General features: G+C 41.5%; 1 protein-coding gene across 27 annotated transcripts in view; it reads left to right on the top strand.

Moving 5' to 3' along the window:
* ESRRG (estrogen related receptor gamma) overlaps nucleotides 1-18,132 on the top strand; it is a 472,603-nt gene that overhangs the window by 167,682 nt on the left and 286,789 nt on the right. Inside the window, exon 4 of one of the 27 annotated variants that reach the window (XM_083733533.1) lies at nucleotides 2,529-2,624. The exons of the other annotated variants lie outside the window; for them this stretch is intronic. Within the exon in view, the coding sequence (XP_083589659.1) occupies nucleotides 2,596-2,624 (29 nt within the window). The 5' untranslated portion in view covers nucleotides 2,529-2,595. The remainder of the gene's footprint in view (nucleotides 1-2,528; nucleotides 2,625-18,132) is intronic. 27 annotated transcript variants of the gene reach the window in all.

Below are 18,132 nucleotides of genomic sequence, written 5' to 3' on the forward strand. Positions count from 1 at the left end.
CCCTACCCCTGCCACTATTGATCTCTGAAGTAAGTATCTCTTTTGCCAGTAAGACTGCAGTTCATTTTCTGGGACAAATTACTTTTAATACATAAAGCTTGTGACTTCGTGGGTGATTATGAACTACTCCCAATGGTTGTTTTGCCCTGCTTAAGGAGAACTACCAGGGAAAGATGATAGCCAATCAAGCCAAATAATGATACTCACAGCATTGGTGCAGTTCCTGTGTGTGAAGGATTCTGAAAGGGCTCACCAGAGTTCAGTTTTTGACCCCTCCTTCAACTTCAGGAGCACATGTACATGACATAAGTGAAGCCACAGCATGAAGCCATTGCAACTTATTTTAATCAGTAAAAGAGAGACTTCAGGCCTTTGCTGTCTTGTATCTATCATGGTAGAAGGCTGCCCACCACACCCACTGCCAAATCTGAGACATTTCTCTGAACAACCTTCAGCTCCAAATATGCCCTCCGTAGGATTTTGATGGTCCAATGAAAGATAGGGATTTGGAGTCCAGCACTAGTTTACATTGATCAATCATTCCTCTCTGCCTCCACGCAATTTATTTGTCCTCAGGTGCGCCATGTATAGGGAGCGGAGGAGGCTTCAGGTCTCCTTCACTGAAGTGGAGCTGTGCACAGTGCAGCTGATTTGAGAGGGATGGCAGGTCTCTGCAGCTGATTCCCCACTCCAAGGAAGCTGCCTCGGCAGCTCCATCACACACCCATTGGAGCCTGTTTGGGGGGGACACCTGGTCATGCCCCCTCCAGAAAATGTGCCCGGTGGACTCAGTTTGTCAGGCTGGGTTGGGGGACGTTGTGTGTGACATCATGCACATGTGATCCCCCCCCCCCGCCAAAGTTGGGCACAACTTGGTGACCTGTTTGTGCTTGAAATGTACAAAGGATGACAGAATATTGATGCAGGAGGCACACCACCTATCTCAAGACACCTTGCAGAATAAAAACAATATGAAGCCCACCATAATTAATGAATGAAACATGGTGATCATAATGTGACATGCATCCAGCCCATAAATATTAAAGTCCAAAATAAAATACAGCTAAAACCATTTGCCATCTAATACCAACTCAATATAAAACCAAGAGTCTCGGAGCATTACCAAGAGGATTGAAATTTGCATTGAAGTTGGATGCATGGAATAAAAGCCAGTTTCAGATCTAATACAACCTATTTATTGCACCTTTACCACAAGAGCTTGATACATGCATGTCATCAAGCTCACTTACCATATAAGGGCATAAGAACAGCCCTGCTGGATCAGACTAAAGGCCCAACTGTTCCAGCATCCTGTTCTTGCAGTGGTCAACCCACAAACCCACAAATGAAACTTGAGCGCAACAACATTCTCTCCTCTTCTTATTCCCAGCATATGGTCTTCAGAGGCGCATTACCTTAGACACTAGAGATATAAGATAGCCATCATGGCAAGTAGCTATTGATAGCCTTATCCTATTTTAAAGCCATCTGAATTGATGTCTCTCACTATATCCCGCTGGACTGTATCCTTAGTTCAAATTTTTGCTGTGTGAAAAAGTACCTCCTTTTGTTTTTCTTGAATACAGTTCATATAAAATGAAGAACAACTTTAAATCTTGTGAATTCATGCCAACAGGAGTTAAAAAAAAAACCCCACCCATTTTGTTACTCATTTTATAGCTTCTTTTTCAAATTAGCTGCTGATCACAGATTTGCTCATTCACTAATATTGTCACTTATGAATTTGTAGGCCTTATTCAATATTATACCAGAAGCTAGTGAATATTCTTGTAACTGTCATTCACCAGATGTTTCATCCAGTAGTATTTAACACTGATTTAAATTGATTCAGTACAAATACATTTCCTTTGAAGCACCCCTTGGATTTTTCTTTGCTTTTTTTAAAAAAAAAAACAAACCCACACACCTCCCTTTCTTTCTCCCTTCCCCTTTCAATTAATGTGACAAGCAACAACCAGGGTCTTTCATTACTTATACTTGGTAACTGCGGGCAACATTTTAGTAGCATATCCATTAAAGTGAAATGAGGCACAAAGCTCAATTGTAACAATTTTAAATGCACACCAAAGCGAAAGTAGGCCTTGCTTTGTTTTTAAGGTTATGAATGCTCACCACCCTCTTTATAGAAAATGTTGGAAGTAAAGGTAAATTTTATCCTCCCTCAAAGTGCTGCAGTGACAGAGAGAGAAACCATAGAGATTCATTAGAATTCAATGTCGATCTGTTTGCACCTTTCTTGCTCCCTGTAGACAGATGGGCTTTATTCATTGGTACCTGAAAATTGCCACTTTGCTAATATGTAAATTTTGCTAATATATAAATTTGTGTGTGTGTCTTCTTTGCCATAGAACATAATTACTGTAATAATTCCAGCAAAGAATGAAAGATGAATAAAATGATGCACTTACAAGATAAGCAACTACTCTTACAGCTTTTAAAATCACATTTAAAGTTTGTGGGCACTCCAAAGCCTAAAGTGTGAAACATCTTACTTGCTTTCTTTGCAGAGAAGCAGAAATACTATCATTCAGAACTATCAGTCCTTCCTCTTGTCTTGCCCCCTTCTGGTCAGGCATGCACAACCAGATAAGTGACTTATACAGGTTTGAGCAAGCCACTCTTCTTACTCTTACACACTCTGGAAAGAAAGAAAAAGCTTTTTAAAAATTAGAAAAAAGTATTCCAGCAATATGAGTTTGGGAACTGTGCTAGCTCAAGGTTTTGAAGGGCTTGGTCAGGATGCCACCCATTTCTTCTTCCACTGCTCATTCACTCACTCTTGGGCAAATTTTGGCCCATTATTTGGGACCAAATTATGAAATAGCTAGATTTGGTTAGACAACCTGAATAGACAAAAGAGTGCAGAGCTGGAGACTAGATTCCCCTGATCTGCTGGGCACATAACCACAGAGAGACATGGTGGATAGATCCAGGTGTTGGGGAAATGACTGGTAGCCTTGAATAGATTGTAAATCATTATTATTGTTACATCTCTACATTTGCCATTTGAGGGTGTGCTGTCTGCTAACAGTGTCATTCTTCAGGCTTAAACTTCTTTTCCAGGGTCTCTAGAAGAAAAATCTCAGGGTGAGTTGATGGGTGCTTCCTGTCTCTAAATACGCACATAGATAAATATGTGCACATGTATGGTTCCGTGCAGTGCACAGCTTGCAATGCCCACATACAGTGTGGATTTCAGAGGAGGGGGGAGAATACAGATAGCCCAAGTTGCGCCCAAGCTCCCATATTCCTCCTTGCTCATGTGCCCTAGCCTTCACCACTCATGGGAGAGGGTTCTTCTGCACCTATTCTTTTCCCTCCTGAGATTTCCTGTGCCAGTTAATTTTGGGAGTCGGGAGGGAGCCCTCCTTATCCTTCATTTGCTGATCTGTAAACACCTTCTAACAGACATGGCAGGTTTTTGGCCCCTTCCCTCAGCCCTGCTGAGGTCTCCAAACTTTACTGCCTCCCTGTTTTCCTGCTGTTGGTTGTTTATATCCATAGCATTACAGTCGCAGCAAGGTACCTTATGTAATTGGCTTAGTGGTTCACCAGGCAGCACCACATAGGCCTTATCTAGAAAGCAGCTTTAAGTACAACCAAAATTTACCCAAAACCTGGAGTACCTTCCATTGCATTGTATTATTATCTCCCTGCTCCCAATTGAGGTTTGGGTTGTGTGTGTGTGTGTGTGTGTGTGTGTGTGTGTGTGTGTGTGTTCCACAGGATAAACTAAAGTGAAAGGGTGTTATGTGTATTAGGTTCTCTTTCAGTTTTTTGTAATGTCATAGCAGGAAACTGAATTTTAGTGAATGGAAATACTGTTGCCAAATGTTAAAAAACAATTCCCTCAGTTTGTATGCATTGTTATAGGATCCACTGTCCTTTTTTCTTTTCACTTTTTTATATAAAAAGGTCGCCCCCCTGTTTTTCTGTAGAATACACTAAGAAGATTTACAGTTTATAAAACTGGGACAGCCTGGCAGGGGACACTAGGACAGGCCTGTCCACAAACCATCTTCAGAGGATAATAATATCAGTGATAAAATGACTGCCATGACAATTGCAGAGAAAGGTGAATTGCAGTGTATGTGCAATAAACTACATATATATATATATATAAGAGAGAGAGAGAGAGAGAAAGTGCTTTCGAGTGTTCAGTACTCATTTTCATTAAATGCAGCAAGAAACACCTCCACTAAGTCCCAGTAATTTGGCTTTTGTACACTTGACCAAATTAACATAGGAAGAAATGGCATAACTAAAATATTTGTTTTAAATATCCGCTAGCAGTGATGTGCTTTCCTAACATTTCAGTAGAAGTTAGAAGCAAAATACTGTTAACAAATCATTTCTTGCTGTTAGAGGATCAGGTATTTTATCAGAACCCTCCCATGGATTTTGAACCATTTTCTGGTTGCCTGTTAATTGCAGCTGAATGTTACCAAGATTCCTCCATCCCCAGGCAGTCCTTGTATCCTTGTACAGTATGCCTTAGCAACTTTAACATAGAAAGAAATGTGGTAAGTGAACATGCTTTCTGGGATGCAGATGGTGTTATGGGAAAACACCATCTTCAGCTGGAGGATTTCTGCTTCTTGTGCAACTGTTAAAGGCACATATGTGGTGCAAAAATAAAATACACCCTATATGAATGCCATTAAACGTTATTACAGAGTAAATCAAGTAACATGCATTTATTTACATGGTATTAACTCTTATTGATTCCTACTGTACTTGAGCAAAAAAAACCTTACTTGTTGAGTCACAGGAAGGTGCAGCTATTAGTACCCTTATCAGTATCTTCCCTCACTGGTAAATTAGTAAGATCTTGTGGCACTGAGATGAAAAAAACAACTTTTAATCCAATCTGCTGCCTTAAAAAGCAGGAAAGGGGTACCTTATGAATGGATAAATGACTGTTAAATATAATCTCTGCCTCTCTTGCATGGTTCAATCAGTAGAGTGGAAATGCAATGCATAAATGCAAAGCATTATAATAAGGTATGTTGGTAATCATTACAATTATATTTAGAAGTATGTAGTTCTTTGCTTTGTATTTATTGTACACTGTACGTTGATGTCTCCTGTAAGCATGCAGTTGTGGGCCCAGGCACAGTAAGCCTCAGGTCGCTGAGGAGGGGGGAGGGGTGTGAGAAGCAGAAATGAAGACTTCACAACTTCTTGAGATCAAAATGGCCAGAACCTTTATTGATTACAGATGTCAGCAGTAGCGGACCTTGGAGTCTCAATTTCATTGGTTTCCTGTGTGATGCCAAAATCCAGCATCCCCTGCCTCTCGCCTTCCGTTGGATGTCATAGGCGTGGTGCCCCTTGCAGCACCCCAGAAACTCTGCACCCAGTGTGACTGTATCAGTAGAGCTCCCCTCAATCCATCTTTGATGTCTGTAGGCTTTGGTATAGTCATTGGGTATGCACCCTGAGTCAACCCATTTGCTGATTGATTGTTCCTTCAGGGTCAGTCCTGGGGATAAGGATCATATCTATGACATGCATCAATTCCAGGCAATCCTTCCAGGATGCCATTTGGGAAGTTCTGTGGCCCATTAGCCCCCATCTGGACATTTGGACAGCATCCTTCCCCCGGACCCTTTTACCAGGGCAGGATGCAACACAATGCCTTTTTCTGCCACTTGAGTTTGGCCTCTCACTGGATCTCTGCCAAACCACTAACATCTGCAACCAATCATGTAGGCCCCAGTCTATCAGCCAAGCCTCATTTCCCAATGGGCACAGATGCACTCCATCAGGCCTAAACAGTTCAGCCTTATCAAACAAGATGCCAGGGTGCCAAATCACCTGGCTCCCTGGCTGTGCCCACCGCATACAGTATTGCCTTGTTCATCTTCTTCCACGCGCTGTTTATACATGCAGGCTCCAAAGCACCCCATCATTGCTGCCGTTCCAACAACTCCAACCACAAGATGGACATCTGAGGATGTGCTGTGGGCCTCTAGGCTGCTGTTAAGGTGAGGTTGATACCCTTCCTGCCAACTAGGTTGTTCTCTCCCAGCCGAATCACCAAGGCATCTGGCAGCCCATGCACTGTGAAGCAAGATGTAAGCCATGGCATCAGGTCATCCCAATGCATGTCTCTCCAGCCCAACCATATAATATGGGTCATGTCATACAAGCTGAGCTGCTGACCCCACGAAGTAGATATAGTGTGCACCTGGGCCCAGTGCATGATGATGTGGTTGCAGATCCATACCTTCTTAAGACTGGCATTTGAGGGAGGAAAACCATCAATGTGAAAGAGTGAGACCAGAGGTTTTGGTGTGATGTTCTTCTAAAAGGTCTAACCCACAAGTGAAGATGGCCTTTCTTAGTACTGTCATGAATTGACCAGTGGAAAGTCAACAACCATTGGCATGCACTAGGAGCAAGCCAACGGTGATAGGTCTTGTGGCCGGGAACTTTTTAATGTCCCCCACCAGGCAAGGTAGTGGCAGGCTTTTGGATAGATCGTACCCCCTTTACGTAGCTGGTCAGTTATTGAGGTGCACACCCAAACTCTAAGGGAAGAGCAAGAGAAGTGATTGTCTCCTCTAGCATGAGCCCCTTAGCAGCTGTTGTTGCAAGGGGTCTGGCAGTGCACTCCCTTATGTGTGGAGCACTGAAAAATGCCAGGGAGGAGGCTGCTCAGTAAAGTCTGCTCTCGTACTTACACCAACAAATGGTGCCCAGTGTCCAAACATCCCTGAGGAGAGTATACATAATTGGTTTTCTGACGTCTGGGGCCGGGGGGTGGGGGTGAAATGTGGAAATCATTGTACAGATCAGGCAGGCACAGGCATTTACTGCAGAAAGTGATTGCGGCCACATGCAAGGCAATGATCTTGATGGCCAGACCCTTTTCCTTAAAGGAGACAAGGTATTGCAAAACATATTCTCTTCCCCAGTGTGTGTGTGTGTGTGTGTGTGTGTGTGTGTGTTCATTCAATACATGCATACTTGCAAGTAGGACTGTAGCCTACATTCACATTTTTTAACGTTCTTAATTTTTAATTTTCAATCAGCCGCAAGAATCTTCCTCTCATTCTTTTCATCCCCAGAGGTCCATGAAAAATAAACTTGTTGCAGTACTGGCTTTCACCTTTCCCTTGGGCATTTTATATTGTGTTTCAGAAAAACATGAACCATGGTTTTTTTAATGTTTATTTTTTAAATATGAAACTATATGGGCAGTATTATTGGTGCATTTCCTGAAATGTGTCCAGAATTCAAACCTGGAGGCTATGGAAGTGTTGGTGTGAAATTGGCCCTAGACAGTTAATAAATTCTGAGCAGAAATGCATAAATCAGCAGCGGGTATTTTTCAAACTTCTATTTTATTTTATTTTATTTTATTTTAAAGAGGGTGCATGCAAGGGGAAAAATATCTTTGGAGAATTGTTTTATATCATTTCAGAAAACAGAGGAAAAAAGCTAGCAACAGTGCTGGTTAGCAGATTGTCATTTTTGGGTTTGATGTCCCTGGGTTTAATTGTCTTTCCTGTGAACAATGGCAGGAGCTCTCTAGTGTGCCATGTGAGCATGATAAAAGGGGGCTGTTCTTGCATAGCAATGCCTTTTTTATTATTAGCGTAAAAAATTAGCAAGCTGGAAGTCGTTAGAAGGAGTTCCACTGGCATTAATTGTAATGCAGCCGGAATATGTTTGCAGACCAGTGCGGCAAGACAATAGCAGCAGGGGGAAAAAGCAATATTAATAGCCTTTTACTTGTTGTATCATTTTAGCAACCCCTTAATAAGGTGTCTGCTGTCAACTGGAATTTATTAAAATAAAAAAAGACATGGTAATTGATGTATTGCAGTAAGTATGGATGAGGGCTCAACTTGATTAATGTGTGAATTGGCTTTTTAAGGCATTTTAAAAAGCCTTCTTAACTGGGTCTTGAGAGATGGCACAAGCCCACTGTAAACTACCTCGCTGCAATTTGAAAACAGCCTGACAGCTGCTGATGTCTCCTGCGGTTTTGCTTCTTTTTCTTTTTTTCCTTTTTTTGTTTTTTGATCAGAGAAAGTGAGGTAATACAGTCCTTGTCAATAATTGCAGTGCTTAAAAATCTTATAAAGGGATTTCTATTCTTCCCTCCAGAGAAAATTTTTCAAAGGTTAAATTAGTTTTACTTGTGTATGCTTCAAGTTATCTGTGGTTCCTAGAAGGATCAAGTTTTATTTTAAATCAGCTACTACTTTGCAAGTTGTGTTGAATTTAGCACCTTGCAGTGTTCACAGTATAAGCCTAATACTCTTTTACAAAAAAGCAGCACATTTTTAGATATAATTATTTTCATGTATGGTATTTTGCAAATATCTCTCCCCTATTCTTCTTTTATTCAGTACACTGGTCACAAACTCTTTAATCAAACTACTGAACATCCTACTGAAAAAGCCTTGTGCTGTAAGATTTAAATGATAATTTTATATGAAACTTCATTTGGCACAGAAAAACCCACCTTCAAAAGTGCAGTCTGCTAGGGGGCTATTGGCATTAGCAAAAGGCAATTAGCTGAAAAGACATCTCTGAGAACTAGCATATGCTAGTTACTCTTTTCATGTGTGAACAAACAGTTGGGAAGTTATCCAGAGGTGGGTCAAGAGTGACAAGTCCGAATCCCTGGTGTAAGGGGTTAGAACTAATAAAAATAACAGCCTAAAAATAGGAGGCCGTAATCTAAAAATATGCTTCTCAGTATGCTTGAGGCTGTATCTTTCTCACCTTGATTCTTCAGCCACTGTCAAACCTCTGAGAGTTAGCCTATTGTGTAGATGGATCAGCAACATCAAACCTACATCTGTGCATATCTTGTACCCAGGTGTTTGAGCTTGTAGCTGCCAGTCAGTTGGTGGGCAATATGTTGGAGAGAATACATGCAGATGTTATACAGAACAGTGGTTCAATCACTTTGAGTAAACTGCATTGCTTCTTACTGTTACCATGGGATAGCAGGATAATTATTTGTAAATTAAAGAAAGCGGTTTTTGGCAACCCAATCTGCATGCTTTGAAGACTGCAGTACTTGGAATGATGCCTACATGCATGCCCATTACTTGGTTTCGTTACAGTTGATTAGTGCACATTTGATGAAAGTCAGCTTAATGTGGACCTCATTCAGGAAAGGGCTGTGCCTTATTGGTAGAACATAGGCATTGCATGCAAAAGGTTCAATGTTCAGTTCCTGACATTCCCAGTTTGGGTTAGAGAGACACCTTTCTGAAACCCGAAAGGGCTACTCCATGTTAGTGTTGACAGTACTGATTTAGATGGACAAATAGTCTGACTCAGTAGAAGGCAGCTTGCAATGTTCCTAATGGATCAAAGGCAGGGCTTCTGAACCCTTCTAAAATATTAGTGGTTAATTACAGGTTACACAAGAGAACATGGAATGGAGGGCTGGTGCTCCCCCCCCCAAAAGCTAAAAGCATGGCAGTTTTGAGGAGAGAAACAATCAGTACCCTACTACTTTTCCACTCAAATAATTTACTTGCTGAAGCTCTTTATTTTAAAAGAAATAAGCTATTTCCCCCTTTCTAACATCTGCTTTTCTTTATATCTGGTGGCACAGAATGAATTGTTACTATACCCCAGGTTTGGGAACCCTTTGACCCGCCAGATGTTGCTGAACTACAACTCCCATCTGCCCAAGCAAGCATGGCCAGGGGCCAAGGATGATGTGAGTTATAGTTCAGCAATTTCTAGAGCACTAAGGTTTCCTTACATCTACTGTAGCTGCTTATGCCTTGGTCATGCAGAAGATCTCCCCCATGTTTTACTTGGAGTATATGGTGCCGGCCTGGAGATTCCCACCACATAATCATTATAAGTGCATGGTAAAAATTATAGACCTTTGTATGAAGCACCACTACCACCACTGGTAGAACATTATGTAGAAACATTACGTGGAAAGTGCCATGTTTTAAATCTTTTTTTGTCTTATTCTTCTAATTGTACCTTTTTAGAACTTTCCAGTTTATTTATAAAATTTGTATAGCACCCTTCATCCGAAGATTGCAGGTGCAGTTCACAACATAAAAATACAAAATGAGAACACAAAATACGTACTAAAACAAAAAGAAACCAATAACTCCCTTCCCACAAGCATATTTAAAAGGTCATCACATGTTAGTCAGCTAAAGACCTAATTCTGAAGAAACTTTTTCATATGGCACCTAAATATAGGTAATGAAGGCCACCTCAACCTCAAGAGACAGCAAAAGATCCAGAAGTAGCCCCAATCCGCATACCCACTCCTTCAGAGGGAGAGTAACCCCCATCAAGAACAAGGCCACCTCCCACCCATCTGGTCTAGGGAATCACCTACTAATAGTGCCTCAGTCTTATCTTGATTGAGTTTCAGTTTGTTGGCTCTCATCCTGTGCATTAGTGAGGCAAAGCAATGGTCCAGCACAGCCATTGCTACACCTGCCCAGGTAAAGGAGTAGAGCTGTGTGTCATCAGCATATTGCTGACAATGTACTCCAAACCTCCAGATAACCCCACTCAGTGGTTTTATGTAGATGTTAAACAGCATAGGGGATAACATCGTTCCCTGAGAAACCCCACATGGAAGGTTCCATGGGGCTGAAGAGCACTCCCTCAGCATCACCTTCTGGACACAACTATCCAAGTAGGACTGGAACCATTGCAAAGCTGTGCCATCCACCCCTAACTTGGACAGCTGCTCCAGAAGGATACCATGGTTGATGGTATTGAAAGCCGCTGAGAGGTTGAGGAGAATTAACGGGGCACATTTCCCCTGTCTCTCTCCCGACAGAGGTCATCATACAGGGTAACAAAAAAAAAGCATAGTCTGAAACCAGGCCTAAACTCCAACTGAAACAAATTAGAGAGTCTGGATCTGGTCCACAACCACCTGCTCAAGAACCTTGTCCAAGAAAGGGAGATTGGCAACTGACCGGTAGTTACGTAAATTTTCTGAATCTAGGGAGGGTTTCTTCAGTTTATAATGTACGTTAGTGCTGAGACATTGACATTTATTCTTCAGAGCCTTTGTTTCCTTGTTCTTTCTTGAGCTGGACTTCCTATCAGGTCCTTCACATGTCCTTCAGTTTAAGGTGGCTGGGATACAAGTAAACGGCCCCAGACTGCTTGTACATGTTTTTCCACTTGAATGTTCTTTTTATCAGTACATCTTGTATTGGTCTTTCCCTAATGTATTTAGCAGAGAAATGACACAGAAGGAAGAATTAACTTGCTGGTGTTCAGTATTAAATGGCATGTTCTCTCCAGTGGACAGCAAACCCTGACACTATGCTGTCCTTTAGGAGGTGTTACTTTGATGGACGACACCCTAGTGATATTCAGCAAAGTGATAGCACCAGAGGTAATAACATATCTCTTTCATTCAGGTTTCTCTGATAAACTAGGAGGACCTGGGCAGTTTGCAAGAGGATGAAGAAAATAGACTGACCATTAAAGTAATTTCTTCCTGTATGTACACAGTATTCATTCTAGATAAGCCACACACTATATATATAGTAAAGCTATACTCATCCTGACCTTTTAATGCTGAAGACACGTGCTAGTGGTTTTTTGTTTTGTTTTTTTAAGAAATAGGCATTGAATAATGAATATTTATAACACATGGTACTTTCAGTTTAAGATGATTTGCCAAATACTGTTAGTTTGCAAAAAAAGGGGGGATAAAAAAATATGGATAAGAATATCTTGTTTGTTGTAAGAGAGGTACCAAAATAAAAGGAGAAGAGTAACTTCAACAATTCATTTTTATAGCTTGTCCATGTTTCGTTCATTTATTTCTTAGTAGCCCTGCTACTGACACAACATTTCACTGTTCATATGAATACGTACCGAAGCATGGCGTTTCCGTGTGCTCTGGTTTCTGTCATGGTTTTCTGTTGTGCCAGAAGCGGTTTAGTCATGCTGGCCGCATGACCCGGAAAGCTGTCTGTGGACAAACGTTGGCTCCCTCGGGCTGAAAGCAGAGATGAGCACTGCAACCCCATAGTCGCCTTTGGCTGGACTTGACTGTCCAGGGGTCCTTTACCTTTCAAGCACAGATATAAGTACCATATTGGTCCAAATATAAGCTTAACCCTCAAATAAGCTGCACCTTTAAAATTCAAGAGGGGGGGGGGGAGAGAAAAAGACAATACTTGATTATAAGCTACTCCCTTAAAATTCCACAGGCACTCACACCCGTTTTGTTTTACCGTATGTCTGTTTCAGCAGCAATATCATAAAAGCCAATTTTTGTAAGGTCGTGAATTTAAGCCGCACTTAAAGTGTGGCTTATATTCAGGCTAATACAGTAAATCTGTCTATCTGTTGGGAACCTTAGGCCTAGGGCTGGATGTGGTCCTCTACATCTTTCTATCCAGCCTTTGGGACTCATGTCAGGTCACACTCCTGCCCCAGGCAACCTCATTGGGTGCTTTTGTCTGGCTGGAATGTGTCATTGAATTGTGATATTGTCTCTTGCTTATCTGGATGGAGGGATGTCTATGGGTGTGCATGTATGCATGCATACATAGGAAGCTGCTTTATACTGAGTTGGTCTAGCGCCCCATCTAGCTCAATACTGTCTGCACTGGCTGGCAGTATTTCAGACATAAGTATTTCCTTGCCTTTACATGAAGATGCCTGGAATTAAAGCATGTGCAAAGTGTGTGCTTATCCATTGAGCAATAGCGCTGGCCCTAAAGAGTGGCTTGGTGGAAGTCAACGTTCCAGATGCAGAACAGGAAAGAAGTAAAACTGAGGAAAAGGGGAAGATGTGTAAGTGATCATCCTCACACTATACAGAGCTGATCCAGGGAGTCTGAAAAAGGCATCATTAAGTTAAGTTTTGGAAAAAGCTATGTTTTCAAACTCAAAACAGGAACATCAGAAAATAATAGTACAGTACCTATGTTGAGAATGTGGAACTGACTGTGCAGACACATTTGTTTCTGCTCTTCCTTTTTTGATACTTACCTGAGTGCATTTCCAACTCTTACCAGGTAAGGGCTGTTGGTGACCATTTCTTCTGTTTTTTCTCTCAACCAAAGGACCCACGATCACCATACTAGCAGCCTATTGTATCTTAAGATTCTATCAGGTCAGTAAATGGGAATGGGAAAGCATAGGAAAAAAGCATCAGTTACCTAATTCTAGAGCAACATTCTGACTATCTGCATGTACAGCTGAGACCTGGGCAGATGAGAGGAGGGAATTCTATCTCTTCCAATTGTGCACTCCAGCATTCTCAGTGATGCAGCGGCATAGACACAATGGCCAAGGCGGATAGGTCCCTGTAGGGGATGCCAAGGGCTACTGTTCTGCCCCATGCCCATTGGTTTATTGGTGCTCCAGGGCCCCATCTTGACTTCTGTGATCTTCCATGCCTTTGTGCACCTGCTGCATTAGGTTATTCAGACATTTGGGCAGAGGTGCATACTGATGACACCCAGCACAGTTTCTCAATCCCTTTTATATAGAACAAAGCATGACTTGGAAACAAAAAACCTTGTATGTGCCTAAGATATGGGATCAGCCTGGTAGAGAACCTATTTCAGTGCTTAAGAGGCTTGCGCCATTGACTGCTTTTTAGTCAGTTTTCAAAATAATCATTCCATATCAAATTCTATTTGCAAAAGGATTGCTTTAGATAGCAATAGTGAAAATGTAGTAAAAAAGGAGCCTTTTGATCTTTTGGAAACAAACTGTGTTGCAGATAAATATGAACCAAGCATGGTTTTTTGTTCATTTGCTATCAAATTTAATAACAAGTGGAATTAAGTACCACAAAAATGGCTTCATATCAGTATTTGACTACAAACCTTTAAATACTTCTATGGCATTGTTAATATAATGCATTTCTTGTCTTCTCTCTTGTGCATGTGACGAATTCCAGTTGATAAGCCAGGACTCTGGAGTCAGTTGTCTGGCTAGTTATTAAGATTGAGATAAGCACTAAGAACGGTGAGGTACCATTGTGCTGCCCTTATGGAATTGGGCCACCTAGGATTCCAAGTGTAAACAATGAATTAGTTCTCCCTGGCTTATTTCAGATTTGAGGTCTGCACTGCAAATATTTGTGAAATATGAAGATGGAAAGAGTACATGAAGGTTCTTTTAAAAAAAAAACAAAAAACAAAACCATGTAATGTAAAAGGTTTGCCAACATCGAATACAATCCAAATCTACTAAAACCAATTGTTGTTTGCAATTGGCTTCACTGTGACCAGTTCTGTTCTATGACTGATTTGTACAAAACCACATCCCATATAATAATTTAGTTGTTATGTTGTCTTTTATTTGTGAGTCGTGCTATCATAGCAAACTGCATTGATTAAAAACAATTCCAGTCAAATATAAGGTGGTTCATGTACCAATATATAATTTAGGAGCTTGATGCTAGAAATGCAGCAGTTGTGATGATTTTATTGTGATTTGTGGCACATGAAATTGTCGATCATTTGTTGAAATTAGTAGAAGGCCTGGTCATTAACTAACAAAGGAGAAAACATTGTTTGGTAGATTTTTTTTTTGTTATGTGAGAACGTATTGTTTTTCAACCATGCTGACCCTCTTATGCCCTTGCCAGGTTTTCCTGAGCCTGCTCACAAATACCACAAGTGCCTTTTCATGCTAAAGTGATGCCCGATTTCATATAGAAAAAAGCATGAAACGTGGTGCAATGGGTCCATGCATCTGGCTGTTAACCAGGTTGGTGGTTCAAGCCCATCCAGGAATGGCTCTGGGAAGGATTCCTCCATTACAGGGGGTTGGACTAGATACAACTCTACGATTCTATGCATGCAGTTCACCATGTGCAATTCTTGTTTGTATATTTATTTAAGATATCTGTTTTAGACATTATTTAAGATATGCTGCTTTACAGGCAGACTTCATAAAGTGCTTTATGTAGATAATTTTGTGTCGCAAAATAGATACTTATATTAAAATCCCACTTGATTAACTAGTGTTTGAAGACCTAATGATACTAAGGAATCTGTGACTGAATCTCCTGTAGATTTTAAAGCGATGGTTAATGTAGCCGCAGTCCCTGACCCAAATCCTGCGTATTTGTCCATCTAACCCAGAACTGTCTACCCTGAGTAGGTCTCAGTGGCTTTCTGGCAGAGGGCTTTCCTATCTCCTGCATACCCAATTTGTTTAACTGGAGATGCCAAGCATCAAACCTAGACTTTAAGTGTGCAAAGCATACACTTTATACCTTAGCTATGTTCTCTTTTTTCCTACTGGGTTGGCTCCAGATTTTGTGAGGCCCTTGGACAAGATGTCCTCCTCAGTGGACCCCTTTCCTGACTCAGGCCATGTCCTTCTCACTGCTGTTGCCACTGCCCGTTCATTTCCCTCCCCTCCCCCTTTAGGCTTGATCTGCACGGCTATTCAGAAAGAAAGAGCAAGGTAAGCGGAGGCAGCTGTTCCTTCTCCTTGGTCTGAGAAGGATTAAGATATGCCTGTCCTGTTCCCCAGTACTTTCCCAGAGCAAACTCTCCTTGCATTAACCGTGGTTAGGGACTTGTCAGCATCGCTAGTAACTGTGGGGAAGGACCACAACTCATGGTCCCAGACTCAATCCCCAGCATCTCCAGGTGGTGATGGGAACATCCTCTGCCTGAAATATTAGCCTTATTTGGGTATTCAGGAACTGAGAAAAGTAACCTACCAGGGGACCCACAATTGCCCTCTGCGAATTAGAGTGTCAGTTTGAGGCAAGGAAACTTCCTGCACAGTATTTATGCGGCTTCTGTGTGGTGCATTTTTCATAGTGCAAAGCTCTTACAAGAATAGAAGCAGGCTCCCTGCTTTAGCCAGTTGCCCACCAACTTGTGAAGAGAGAATGGGCCAGTTGAGTAAATGGGCTTCTTCCTAGTGCCCCCCATGTGTTGCTTTCCCCAGTTCCTGAACTCTTAAAGAGGGCTCTAGTTAATCTCAGTCGTGGTTGACATAGGTCCTGACATAATCCTTAAGTGCAATTAAGATGGGTGCAGATAATTTACTCGGCGGGGGGGGGATGACATGGGCTAGGGGGGCGCAGCTTGTGCCACCCTCACAACTTCTTAACTGTAGCTACAAGAGGCTATTTGTTATGCCCGCATAACATCAAGATGTCTTGAAACCATATCCTTCCTCATCCCGAGGTAATTGCAACTTAAAAAGAATAATTGTGCTTTAGAAAAAGGTGGTGAATTAGCTCTTAATTGAACAAATTTACATGCAGTGCTTTTAATAAATGCAGCCAGCAAAAGCCATGAGGAGAGTGCTAGATTCAGTATTGGAATCACTGGTATATTAGTGGTACCTCGGGTTACAGACGTTTCAGGTTACAGACTCCGCTAACCCAGAAATAGTATCCCAGGTTAAGAACTTTGCTTCAGGATTAGTACAGAAATCGTGGCACCGTGGCAGCAGCTGGAGGCCCCATTAGCTAATGTGGTACCTCAGGTTAAGAACAGTTTCAGGTTAAGAGTGGACCTCTGGAACGAATTAAGTTCTAAACCTGAGGTACCACTGTATGCCTTTTTCAGTGGGGTTGATTGTGTGTGTGTGTGTGTGTGTGTCTATTTTAAAGTTACAAATTGGACCTGCAACAAAATGTTGCAGTGTATCCTCCATCTTCAATAGAATGATCCTGTTCAGGGTTCCAGCTAGCTTTCTCCTCCAAGCAGGGCATTCCAGCCCTTCCCCTCCCCATTCAGGTTTTCTCTTTACAACTGTTTCTCAACATTTTATGGCTCCTGAACATACTCAGTGTTCATTGAGAGACTGCCCTAAAAAACTTTAATTTTTGGATTTTTATTTTTTATATGCATACTTATTCAACCTTTGGGCTAACTGACAATGACAATACTGTATCTCCCTCTTGTTTCTCAGTGGCCCAATTTTGGCTATATTCTGTTGGCACTTGCCATCTAAGTTCACTATAAGGAAGAGTGGACTTTATCCACAGGCTTATAATGCACATACTTAGGATTGAGCCTAATACATATCCATTGCCAAAAACTAGTGGTTCCCATTTTCAGAACAACAAAGTTTAACTGTTTGTAAGATCATTTGAGAAGTGATGAAAAGGTGTAATTTAGCAAGCATACAATTGCAACATGCTGTGCAGTGTAATGCACTGAGAAGAAATTAATTTTTGTTAATGGATTTAAAACTAGATATATGGAAATGATTGTATATAATGCATATACTGCTAAACAGCTAAGTAGTCCTTGGGGTTTTTATGTTAATTATCTGTATGTAAATCATTTCAATCAGAGCAGTCTAATGAGTCAAAAACTACTAGGAAATGGGAACATAGATTTGTAATATCTGTCAGGCTTTGTCCTATACCATGAAGCTCTGCTTCCTACAAGGTCCCTATTTAGAAGCCATTAATGTATCATTGGGAAACAATTTAATATGATAAGAGAATATGATATATAGTACACTCTGGCGCTGACCTGGTGCTGCACCTTTTGTCCTTGCTGCTGTGTCGTGTAGTTATAGCTTTCTCCCTGTCCCTTTTTGTTCCTCCTGGGGCCTATTAGTGCAGCCAGCATTTTAGGATGGCCCAAGACTTTTCACAATTATTATTAGTTTCATTAGTATTTTTAGTCAGGGGTCTCACTGACTTGCCTCCTACATTGTGGCCCTCTGCTGATGCTGAACTAGGCACCTGATTGGGAATATCTTAGAATCATGTAGCTGCCCTTCTAGGTCTTTTCCCACCAATGTACCCTGTAAGAAGTCTCCTCCCCTCCTTTTCAGGCTGCCCTGCCCATTTCCTGCTCTACTGTCCCTCTTTCATCCTGGAGTCCATATCAGCATTTTTGTTCTCCTGTGTCTAGGCTGAAACACACACACACACACACACACACACACACACACACGGAGAGAGAGAGTTAGAATTATGTTTTGATATAATTAAGACTTTGGCACTTCAGTAGGACACTAATTGGGGCTACTCCAGTTCTTGTTCTCTACTGCAGAGAGTATCTAATGCACACATAAAGAGGTACACGTAAAGAAGAACATGGAAAAAGGGTTTCTCCTCTGCTCTCTGGTGGTCTTTCTCACTCTCCTTTTTTGTGTGGCTTCAAGAATTAT

Source organism: Podarcis gaigeae, assembly GCF_964106915.1.
Source record: "Podarcis gaigeae genome assembly, chromosome: 3".
NCBI classification, from domain to species: Eukaryota; Metazoa; Chordata; class Lepidosauria; order Squamata; family Lacertidae; genus Podarcis; species Podarcis gaigeae.